Source organism: Macaca fascicularis, chromosome 9, assembly GCF_037993035.2.
Source record: "Macaca fascicularis isolate 582-1 chromosome 9, T2T-MFA8v1.1".
NCBI classification, from domain to species: Eukaryota; Metazoa; Chordata; class Mammalia; order Primates; family Cercopithecidae; genus Macaca; species Macaca fascicularis.
Window position 1 is genome coordinate 8,487,373 of NC_088383.1, and position 12,254 is coordinate 8,499,626.

Here is a 12,254-nt window from a genome sequence, read left to right on the forward strand (position 1 = left end):
AGCAAATTAACCCAGGAACAGAAAACCAAATACTGTACACTCTCACTTATAAGTGGGAGCTAAACACTGAGTACACATAACACAAAGAAGGGAACGGACACTGGGGCCTCTTGAGGGTGGAGGGTGGGAGGAGGGTGAGGGTCAAAAAACTGCCTATCAGGTACTATGTTTATTAGCTGGATGATGAAATAATCTGTACACCAAACCCCCTCAACACACAATTTACCCGTCTAGCAAACCTGGATATGTGCCTCTTAAACCTACAATAAAAGTTTAAAGGAAAAATAAATAAAATAGGACCTCATTTTACCTTTAAGATCTACTTCATCTGGGTAAATCTTAACTACCTCAACAACAGCAATACATTTTTAAATGGGTGCCTCTAATTTATTTTAAATTATCTGTATTATTATTGTTGGGGAGCAATTTTTTTCCTGAAACTAAAAATTCAAGCTTTCACTCATGGCCTAGGGAAAAAATATTTTGCCCTCTGTCCATCATTTATTACCTCATATTGTGAGTCAGGGACAAAAACCAGTTTTCCCCACTGTCTCCTGCTTCCTGCCTCAAGTCCCAAATCTCTGTTTTGCAATGTTTTCCTGAAACACACATCTGTTGGTAGCAACGTCTTGACAAGGGCAGCTCAGCAGACGAGAATAAACACAATCAACTGGCATGTAACTCAAGGTCATTTTGATGAGTCCTCGCTCTAGACAGGTGTCAGCAAACCGTGGCTCAGGGGCCTCTGCTGCTGCCTGCTTTTAGTAAGTAAGGTTTCACTGGAACACAACCACACCCATTTCTTTGCATATTGCCTGTGGCTGCGCTCTTTTCACAAGGAAGACAGCAGATCTTGATCTCCAACAGCAGAGTTGAGTGGTTAGAACAGAAACCATCTGGGGCCGGGCAGGCGCGGTGGCTCATTCCTATAATCCCAGCACTTTGGAAGCCAAAGTGGGAAGATCGCTTGAGTCCAGGAGTTCAAAACCAGCCTGGGTAACATAGTGAGACCCTGTCTCTACAGAAAGAAAGAGGGGGAGAGGGGAGACAAATGAATCTTCAGCCTGGCGCCGTGGCTCACGCCTGTCTTTGGGAGGCTGAAGCGGGTGGATCACCCGAGGTCAGGGGTTTGAGATCAGACTGGCCAACATAGTGAAACCCCAACCCTACTAAAAATACAAAATTAGCCAGGTGTGATGGCGCATGCCTGTAATCCCAGCATACTTGGAAGGCTGAGGCAGGAGAATTGCTTGAACCCGGGAGGCGGAGGTTGCAGTGAGCTGAGATCGCGCCACTGCACTCCAGCCTGTGCAACAACAGCAAAACTCAGTCTCAAAAGAAAAAAAAAACCATCTGGTGTGTGAAACTTAAGATGTTTATCATCTGCCCCTTTACAAAAGAGTTTTGACGACACTGGCTCCAGAAAGACAAAAAGGGAAGCTAGGCTGTTCTGATATTTCCTGGGGCCTTGCTTTCAGGTGCTTAAACAAGGCCTAGACCTGAACAGGCAAAGCAGTGGACCCAATGTTCTCTGTTGTCGACTTTTAGTTGCATGATAGCCACATAGCACTTACCTTCTGAGACCCCTTCCCCCAGTCTTTCAGGCAGGCTCTCATGGGGCAAGCTTGCATCCTCCTGCTTTCTGAGTGCCTCCATTTGTGCAGGGAGTTCTCTCCTCTAACCAGACGGCAAGCCCTCAGAGGCCCTCTGGGTCCCGCAGCTCATGCTGAGCTTTCCTCCAGGCTGCTCAGTGAACCTGACTGCCTTCTTTGATCTCCATCATTTAATTTTTGTTTGTTTGTTTGAGACAAGGTCCTGCCCTGTTGCCCAGGCTGGAGTGCAATGGCGCCATCATAGCTCACTGCAGTCTCGACCTCCTGGGCTCAAGCCATCTTCCTGCCTCAGTCTCCTAAGTAGCTGGGACTACAGGTGTGGGCCATCATGCCTGGCTAATTTTGTTCTTTTTGGTACAGATGAGGTCTCACTATGCTGCCCAGTCTCGTCTCGAACTCCTGGGCTCGAGCCATCCTCCCGCCTCGGCCTCTCAAAGTGCTGGGATTACAGGCATGAGCCACCACACCTGACCTGGATCCTCTCTTTTGAAATGTGGCAGATCCACATAGTTTGAAGAGGGCAGCTACAATGACACACTGTTGGACATCATTGGACTTGACAGTCACCCAGCTTGCCCGAGCCACCTGGCCTCAGTCTACATTTCTGCCTTCTGCATGCACACTCGGACAGCACCTGCCCAATCCACATCATAAAAGGGCAAGAAGTCTGCCTCCCTACACACGCCTAAGGTGTGCTTAATGTTAAATAATAAAATGTTGCTCAATAATTCTATGAATCAAAGCAGAATAGCTTCGTGAGTTTTTCACAATACCAGCCTGCTGGCTGGCACCTCTTTGAGTAGGTGACATCTGTGTGCACTCACCTGAGATGGGCAGCACTGTCCTTCACATTACTTGGTGACAAAAACAGAGCCTCAAAGCTTGAGAAGTGGTCTACAGAGCACCACTGTGTTATGGTCCACATACGATGTTATGGTGAAGTGCTTTAGGTAAGGCTGACCTGGGCTTGAATCCTAACTTTCCTACTTATAATGTTGTGTATTTCAGCCTAATGACATCATCTTCCTGGCCTCCACCTTCCCATGTATAAAATGGGGATAGCAATATCTATTTCACTGGATGGCTGAAAGATTAAATGAAGAAATGTACGTAAAACCCTCACAGCACTTGATATGCACTGATTGCTCAATGGTAACTACTATGCCTCAGAAAAATGCAGGATACATTTATTGTTTGTGGGCTGGTAATTTGGCAGCAAATGTCATTACCCACTATGTGTGAAGAGTTGGGAATGCATATTGTAATGATCAAACACAAGATGCTCCCCAAGTCCATGGAGCTTACAAATTATTCACCCATAAGGTTACATATGAAATATCCAAATAGCTCTTGGGAACCCAATTTTGGACAGTGAGGGAGAAACCGATGTCCTAGAGCATAAAGCAAGCCTGTGAGTGAAGCAAAATCGACATACAGCTCCCAGTTCTCCTACTTGTTAATTCACGTTTGCCCTCATTTTAACTGGACTAATTCATGTTTGCCCTCGTTTTAACTTGACAATTACAGATAAGAAACATGCTTGTTCTTTACCCTCTAAAATTGTCAACCAAATAAAATGGAGAAAGGAAAACAAGCTTCAAAGGCTATGTGGGAACCCAGAATTGGCACAGAGGGACACAGAGTGTGGGAACAGGTTTGGAGACCATTAAAGTATGGAAAACATCTGGTAAGTGATCCATTTGTCACTGCTTGGTTGCCAAAGAAGGTCCCTTAGCCAAGTTCTTTAATATGAATGTGAAAGTGGTAGATCGAATTCTATAGATTAGGAAAAGGCACACCATGGTCAAGGAAAAACATACTCTAATGCTCCCAAGGACTACATGTCTGTCTGCAAATGTCAATGCTTTAAGCATGCAACTAACAAGAAAAAAAGAAGCCTTCCCTGATTACATTTTTCTCCCCCTATTTTTTTGTTTGTTTGTTTGTTTGTTTGTTTGGCTCTTCTCAGCTCCCATTCTCACCAAGAAGTTTTAGCTCAAATTGGGAGGCAGAAACCCTGCCTGACCCGACACCAGAGCCATCTCTCAACAAACTTGTCTGCAAAAGCACCCGGGAGGGAAAACAGCAAAGCCACGTGCCAGCAAACCTCAGGCAGCTCTGTTGCTGTTCCCAAGCCGGGCAGGTCCTGGCTTCCAGGATCATGTTCCCACTGGGATTAGGACAAGAACCAGAAAATGCCAGAGGCACACAGCTTTGGGGGCTCCCGAGGTGCCAATATACCCCTTATCGAGTATATTTTTTTAAGGTTGAATGGTGTTTACAAATTTTTCTAAACCAATGGTTCAAGTAATCATTAAATGCCAACTATGTGTCCTACATTGCAATAAATGCAGCGAGGTCTTTCAGGCCCGTCAAACATGAGAGGAGTCAAGAACATCAGGAATAACAGCGAATGATTCTTAATAGAATCCATGTGGATGCATGACAAATGTCCCACATTGCCAAGCCTGTTGACACAATATGAAAGCCCTGTGCTTGGGGTAATTGTCCTCTTCAGCAACAGACATAACATCATCTACAAGACTCTTAGAAGAGCCAGCTAAGCTTTTCACTTAGTACTGTGGCCTTGGAGAAGCTGAGAATTGCAAAAATAGTCGGCAGTTTTCAAAACCACTCAAGGCAGCGAGGGGCTTTCGAAATGGCTCAGACACGTGTTTGGCTGGTCTAGGGTGGCTCTCCTGGAAAGAGGCCACGCTGAAGCTTCGAAGCCAGCAGAGTGCATGCCAGACTTTCAGCGGCTAGCAAGGAATGGAATTTTAATATCCAGGAATGAAGGAAGAGGGGAGAATAACAAATGATCTGACATCTGTTATTACATTGCTCTTGCATCATGCAAGGAAATCCCTGCCTTCTGCAATGCAGCCTTCTCAACTGGGTCTTGAAATGTAAGACTGCCTTGACCTTATATCCATTTGCACTTCCACCAGCTGCACACATGTGTGCCTTCTTACCGCAACCACACTGTTACTCGCACGGTGCACGGCTTGGTTCTCAGACTTCCGACCCAGGACTAAAGGCTGCCGACACCATTTATTAGCCAACTCATCTACTTTTGCAAAGCCTCAGTTTCTCCATCAGTAAAATGGGGATGACAACCAAATTATTTTAAAGACTAAAGATTCTTGTATTAGATCATTCACATAATACTCTTAGCTATTTTGGAAATCTCCCATGCCATATTTTTAAGAAGTGCCCGAATTATTTTATGATTAAAGGTACATTTAGGAGACCCTGATTTCATTCATTAGTTTTTCTCTGGACAATTTGGGGCAGGGTTTATTTTTCTGAGGGTTATTTGGCAGGAAGATTCTTGATTATTCTCCCACAGGAAGTGGAAGACAACCCTGGGGCACTGGATTGGACTAGGTTTGGGGTTAAACCCTGAAGTGACTCTGGCACCTGAGATGCATTTCTTTAGTTACTAATATGCTTGATGATTATTTCATAAGTTTATTGAATCTTCTTATTTCTTTCTAGTAGTTTGTTTTATAACCTTTGCTCATTTTCTTATATAGGATTAATTTTCATTAATCTGGAACAGTTCTTTACATATTAATGATATACTTCTGTCTCTTTCCTGCATGCAATTTTCTAGTCTTTGGTTTACTTTTTTTTTTGTTTACAACAAAAATTTAAAATTTTTATGTAGCTAAAGTTGCTGATTTTCCCCTTTGTAATTACTTTTAGGCTTAAAAGTGATTATACTGCTTTTAGGCTTAGAAAATTTCTTCCCACTCGAAAATCAGTTAAATATGCACCTGTATTTTTTTTTTTTAACATATTTTGGGATGTGGCTCATTGATTACCTTTAGCCTCGTAATCCATTTGGAATTCTTTGCCTGGTAACAGTTTTAAATGTTATAAATTGGCACAGACTTTTTAGAAAATGTTTTTGGAAAATGTACCAAACCCACAAATTAGCTAGTATTCTTTGCCCCAGTAATTCCAATTCTAAGAATCTAATTTAAGAAACTGACACGGCATGCATCAGAGATTTCTACATGAAGACAGTCATCCCAATGGGGTTTATAATCGCAAAAAATGGAAACGGCTGAAAAGTCTCTAATGGGTGGTAGGGTGAATAAATGTTCTGCAGCTATGCACTCCCATATGATAACTATTAGCCACATATAACTATCCAAATTTAAATTTATTAAAATTAAATAAAATTAAAAATTCAGTTCCTCACTTGCATTAGCCATACTTCACTAGCTCAACACCCATATGTGACTAGTGGCTATTGCATTGGACAGCACAGGTGCAGAACATTCCCATTCTCACAGAAGCTTCTAGTGAACAGTATTGCTTTATGGCCATTAGAATCAGGTTTTTAAAGAATATTTAACTCCATAAGATATATTCATGATATGGGGGTGAATAAAAACATCAGAATACAAACTATTCGGTAGTCACAGGAATTCAGACTGGTTGCAGTTAATTTAATCATAAATATCTTCAGCAAGGTATGTTTGTTCAGAGGAAATACAAACCCTGCCCCCCGAAAAAAGCTTTTTTTTTTTTTTTTAGAAAGCAAAAGAAAGAACATCTGAAGATCCATAGGTACCTAGGAATTAAATGAGATGCCTGGGGAAACCTAGTACAGGGCACCCACTCAGTAACTGTTTAGTGATTCAAAATCCAAATGGGAGTTATCATACTGATCATATGTCAGCCTAATTAACACTGTATTCTGTGGCCCACAATGGTCTTAAAAGAAGCCATGATTATTCTTCTCTCAGCATCTATCATACAGTCATCAATGTCACAAAACAACTTGATCAACAAATGGCACTTAAGAACTTGTAAGTACCTAGGGCCGGACGCGGTGGCTCAAGCCTGTAATCCCAGCACTTTGGAAAGCCGAGGCAGGCAGATCACCTGAGGTCAGGAGTTCGAGACCAGCCTGCCCAACACAGCGAAATCCCACCTCTACTAAAAATACAAAAATTAGCTGGGCATAGTGGCGAGCACCTGTAATCTCAGCTACTTGGGGGAACTGAGGCAGGAGAACTGCTTGAACCCGGGAGGTGGAGGTTGCAGTGAGCCGATATCGTGCCATCGCACTCCAGCCTAGGTGACAGAGTGAGACTTCATCTCAAAAAAAAAAAGAACTTGTAGCACATAATGCAAATAACTTCACAGGGTATTTGGTAAATAAGGAAAGGCTGTGTGGCCTCTAAAACGTCAATAAATATCAGCCACTATATGAGAAAGCTTCACTTTGGTGTAACGAAAACTTTGGGAAAATCTTTGGGAAACCTACAAGTAACTTGAGCCCTAAGGGACTCTACAGTTTGGATTTCGCAGACACAGACAAAAAACTGAAAATCCTAAAACATCACAGAGGAGATTTGAAAAACAACTTAAACAAACATTTTCTTTAGCTTCCCAGTAAGAACTAAAAAAGCTAAACAAACGGGGTTTAAAAAAAATCTTTAAAGGAGCAGAGAGCAAACAACACCGTGAGAAAAAAATATCTGAGAGAAGATGCAAATTTTAAGAGGTAAGCTCAGCATTTGGGACCACTTGTGTCTAAAGGATGTTTGTCACGGCCAAAGAGCTACCTGAGAGGCTGCGCATCCCCTTTGCAGCTTAGGGATGCTCTAGCAAACCTTCTACACTGTGTGCAAAGCAGAAATACACCAGCTCCGAAATGGACTGCAGTCCAGCTTCGAGCCATCTGGGCTGCCCAAACACCTCCACCCCTGAAACTGAACTAAAGTAATCCCAGATTTTAATTCCCCCAGGGACCTGACAGAAACAAGCCCAAACCTTCTCTAGAGGAACAGACCATCATCCTAGGCCTCAAACTATTTCTACAAGCAGATTTTCAAATATTATATTCATCATTCGATCACTGCCAATGTAAAATACCGTACCTGGTAAAAACTATCCTTAAAGGATAAAAGTAAAATAAATCACTTTCAGACAAAGATAGAGAATTCTTTTTAAAAATATGCTCATGGATGACGCTCCTCATGCAAAAGAAAAGGAAATCCAGGGTGGAAAGTCAAGAAAGCAGAAGGAAGAAAATGTCAAAAATGGAGCCGTTTTCCGGTTGCGCTCTGGACAAGCACATGACGTTAAAGAACCACTAAAAGCTGATTCACAGAGCAAGGTTATTTTATTTTCCCCCTACATTAATTAGACATTATATTTGGCTATCCTCTAAAACAAGCTTGTCCAACCCCCGGCCCATGGGCCACATGCAGCCCAGGACGGCTTTGAATGCGGTCCAACACAATTTCATAAACTTTCTTAAAACATTGTGAGGTTTTTTGTGTGATTTTTTTTTTTTTTTACCTCATTAGCTATTGTTAGTGTGAGTGTATTTTATGTGTGGCTCAAGACAATTCTTCTTCTTCCAGTGTGGCACAGGGAAGCCGGAAGATTGGATACCCCTGCTCCGAAAGAAAACAGTTAAACCCTAGTCTCACATTGTATTTTGGAATATGTTTTTGCTCTATCGGAGTGTTTTTGCTCTATCTGATGGTAAACCAGATGCCATGTAGAAGATACAGATTTCACTGCTGGATTTGTAAAACATAAATGGCTAAAGAAGCCATTTATAAAGTAGTAGATTGAGAAAAAAAATAGTTGCAATAGTTTATCAGATAGGAGTAGGTTCAACAGCATGTGAGGTGGGACCTAGAGGTGGACGCAGGTGGGACAGAGAGTTTTTATGAGATTTAAGATAGTATCTCACTCATTAAATCACAAAAGCATTGTGAATTGATTAAAAAAACGAAATAGGCCAGGCGTGGTGGCTCATACCTATAATCTCAGCACTTTGGGAGGCTGAGACAGGTGGATCACCTAAGGTCAGGAGTTTGAGAACAGCCAGGCCAACATGATGAAACCCTGTCTCTACTAAAAATACAAAAATCAGCCAGATGTGGTGGTGGACACCTGTAATCCCAGCTACTCAGGAGGCTGAGGCAGGAGAATCCCTTGAACCCAGAAGGCAGAGGTCGCATGCAGTGAGCTGAGATCGCACCATTGTCCTCCTGCTTGGGCAACAAGAGCATAACTCCATCTCAAAAAAATAAATAAAATAAAACAGATGATGAATTTTAAAAGACAAACTAAGAGATTTATGTTTTCAAAGAACGTAAAGATATTAGCTGGTCTGGCAACCAGTAGCTCTGTTTTCTATTATGTGAGTTTGAAATGTATTGTAAATGCAAGATTCTGACATTTATGATACCAAAATAAGATAAGAAACAGTCTTTTCCAGCGGTTTGCAAGAAAAGTATAAATAGTCATATTTTCAGGAATCTAATTTTTCAACATAAACTACATGACCCCTGAATGTCTCCCCACCACCTGGGAATTTTAAGATTCATCCTAAATTTTGTGACATCAGTCCTGATTTACTGAGACCTGAGTTCTTTATTCTAAGGAGGCTTCCAGTGATTCTATTCCACTGTTCTCAGAGGAATCATCACTGAACAGAATTATTCCATCAATGATGGTGCTGAGGACTGGCCCTGTCGATGTATTCCTGTCTCACTTACATTATCCACTCTGCCAGTGCCCTTTATTTCAAGGGATTTCTCTAGCACATCCCTCTGCTCTCTTAAAACCACCATGCTGAAATGACAGTTTATGTCAAGGACTTAACTGAATCCGCTCAGGAAGGCTCTCCATAGGCAGGAATCGTCGGATGGTAAAGCTGATGTTCGGCATCTACTGAACTTTATTCGCAAAGCAAGTCTTTGTCCCAGGCAAAAGCGAGAGAGGAATAAATGGGCAGTTGGCACTCGCTCACCTGCCGGAGTTTGGTTCCCACCATAGAAGCACTGCTGTCAAGCACGAATACCACATTCTTGGGTAAAGGAGGAAGGTCTTTAGGAGCAAAGTAGTGCACAAAATAGCCATTTAGAACCTGGTGGAGAGAAAAGAAAGTAAAAACGGTAGTACCTAGAGTAGGGAGGAAAAATACCTGAAGTGGGTATTCTATGGAATTTCTAAAAGTTAAAGCATGACACAGAGCTTAGGGTCAGATTCCACACCTGGAGTAAAATTATCTAAGCCCCTGATCCCTCCAAGAGAACTAATTGCTAATTTAATCTGTATAAGGGTAGACTCTTCCCTTTAAAATTGAACAATGATGACTACCAGTTCAAGTTTAATTATCCATCCCCTGGACCTTTGCTACTTGAGAATTCTGCTTCCTTCGCTATCTGTTTTTTTACCAAGCATCTTAGAAGCTGAGACATGAAGATTCTCTACATTCTGGATGCAATTAATAGGTTTTAATATCCCCACCCTGTCTCTGGAACAAAAAGACCTAAAGGAAAATGAGCAGACTCTTTTAATTAAAATGGAACATGGACCAATTGCAGTGGCTCATGCCAGTAATCCCAGAGCTTTGGGAGGCTGAGACGGTCAGATCACTTGAGGTCAGGAGTTCGAGACCAGGCTGGCCACCATGGCAAAACCCCATCACTACTAAATATACAAAAATTACCGGGGCATGGTGGTGGGTGCCTGTAATCCCAGCTACTTGGGAGGTTGAGGCAGGAGAATCGCTTGAACCTGGGAGACAGTGAGCCAAGGTCGGCCACTGCACTCCAGCCTCAGTGACAGAGTGAGACTCAGTCTCAAAAATAAAATAAAATGGAGCATGAACTAAAATTCTAATTTCATCTAAAACACCACAGGGGGCTTGACATTACAGATTTCACTTGCTCTGCAGATTACTGAAGCCACAAATAGGTACGCTCAGCAAAAAAATACCACTAGTCTCTTTGAAGAAATATTTTAGGTTACAACAAATTTATACTAAGAAGCAGAAAGTTCTCTCTCCCTTAGGTAAACACTGGAATCTACAGTCTGAGTCTATCCAAAGTATCGACCAACCAATGTGAAATAGCAACAACAATCCCATTACCTGGATGTCCCCAATGCTCTGTTCTCTATTGACATCATATCTAATGATAAAGTCTCCCAAAACTCCATTCTGGGCAATCTTGGCCTGTTGTACTACACTAGGTTTAAAAATGATGTTGGCAAACGTTTCATTTTGGTTGATGACAGTAGATGGGGGAGGCCCAGAATCATCTGCAAACAAAGCAGAAACATAATTAATTTGTTTTTTTCCAAAAAGAAATAAGAACTGTTTGGCAGACACAGAGTTTTAGATTTAATTTTATTACAGGCTTGTATTTCACAGGAACTTCTAAGACTGTACTCATATATCACAATGTGACAAATATGTCATCATGTAGCTCCCCTCTTATGCCTATTTTTGAACCTTTTCTTATGAAAATTTTTAAAACACACAAAAGTAGAGAGAATAGTAAAATGATTCCCTGTATCCATCACCCAGCTTTAACAAGCATCGGCATGTTACCAATCTTTAGTATCTGTTTTTATCTATTCCCCGACCATTTTTTCCTAGAGTATTTTAAAAACAAATTCCAGACACCATTATTTCATCCATAAATACTGCAGTATGCCTTTACCTGTAGGAACTCTTTTACTAACATAACCACAAAACCATTATCACAAGTGACAAAATTAATGCTCAATGCCCTATTATTATCTAATTCTCAGTTTGTATTTAAATTTGTCTGATTCCCTAAAGAAAGGGTCTTGGTATGGTTGATTTGTTTGAATCAAGATTAGAACGGAGTCCCCAATCACATTCCATTTTTGTTTCTTGCTTCTTTTAATCTCCAGTGTCTGCCTCCACCTGTTTTCTGATACTACATATATGTGATAAATCGCTGGTCATTTGTCCTACAGGATTTCTCTTTTTCTGTATTCCTTTTTTTTTTTTTTTTTTTTTGAGACAGAGTCTCACTCTGTCACCCAGAGTGCAATGGTGCAATCACAGCTCATTGCAGCCTCAAACTTTTGGACTCAAGTGATTCTCACTTCAGCCTCCCCAGTAGCTGGGACTACAGGCACGTACCAGCATACCTGGATAATTTTTTGTTGTCGTTTTTTGTAGAGACAGGGTCTTGCTATGTTGCTCAGACTGGTCTTGAACTCCTAGGCTCAAGCTATCCTCCTGCCTTGGACTCCCAAAGTTCTACGAGTACAGGCGTGAGCCACCATGCCCAGCCTGTGGCTCAGTAAAAAAAATAAAAAATAAATAAAAAAAAAATAAAATTAAAAAAAAACCTCAAAGCTTTTTAACATGAAATTTAGGATATAAATTCGAATTACAGAAAGATAAACAGATAAATGGATGTTATGTAATTTATGAAAACCTAGTGTGATGAGAGATTAAGCAAAGGGCATCCCATCTTTTACTCCTGACCTTCATTTCCTGTTAGAACCCAGAGAATTATTATAAACCCAAACAACACTATATCTACGTACTTAGCAATAAAAACCCAAAGGATGAGGTCTGCATGCACCATGGAAAATATGAAAACACAAACAAGAATTCTTAATCATAAGGGCATGTGGAGGCTTTTTATCCAGATATTGAATCAAAGCCAGACTTAAAACTGCTGCAAAGCCTCTGATTATCTTTTTAAACGTACTCAAGTTGATAGCATGAAATAGGCTGACCAGCAATTTCCCATCTCCAATTAGCAGAATGAAAAAGGAAATGAGGCGTTAAGTGGCCACAGTAATTTGTATTTAAAAGTAAACTTCCTT

At 41.3% G+C, this 12,254-nt stretch overlaps 1 protein-coding gene across 1 annotated transcript in view; it reads right to left on the bottom strand.

Annotated features, from left to right (window-relative positions):
* Positions 1-12,254, bottom strand: part of ITIH5 (inter-alpha-trypsin inhibitor heavy chain 5) — a 104,558-nt gene that overhangs the window by 46,132 nt on the left and 46,172 nt on the right. The window contains exons 6-7 of the mRNA XM_005564592.5: positions 10,531-10,700; positions 9,406-9,522 (exon numbers count right to left, since the gene is read on the bottom strand). Of these exons, the coding sequence (XP_005564649.3) occupies positions 9,406-9,522; positions 10,531-10,700 (287 nt within the window). The remainder of the gene's footprint in view (positions 1-9,405; positions 9,523-10,530; positions 10,701-12,254) is intronic.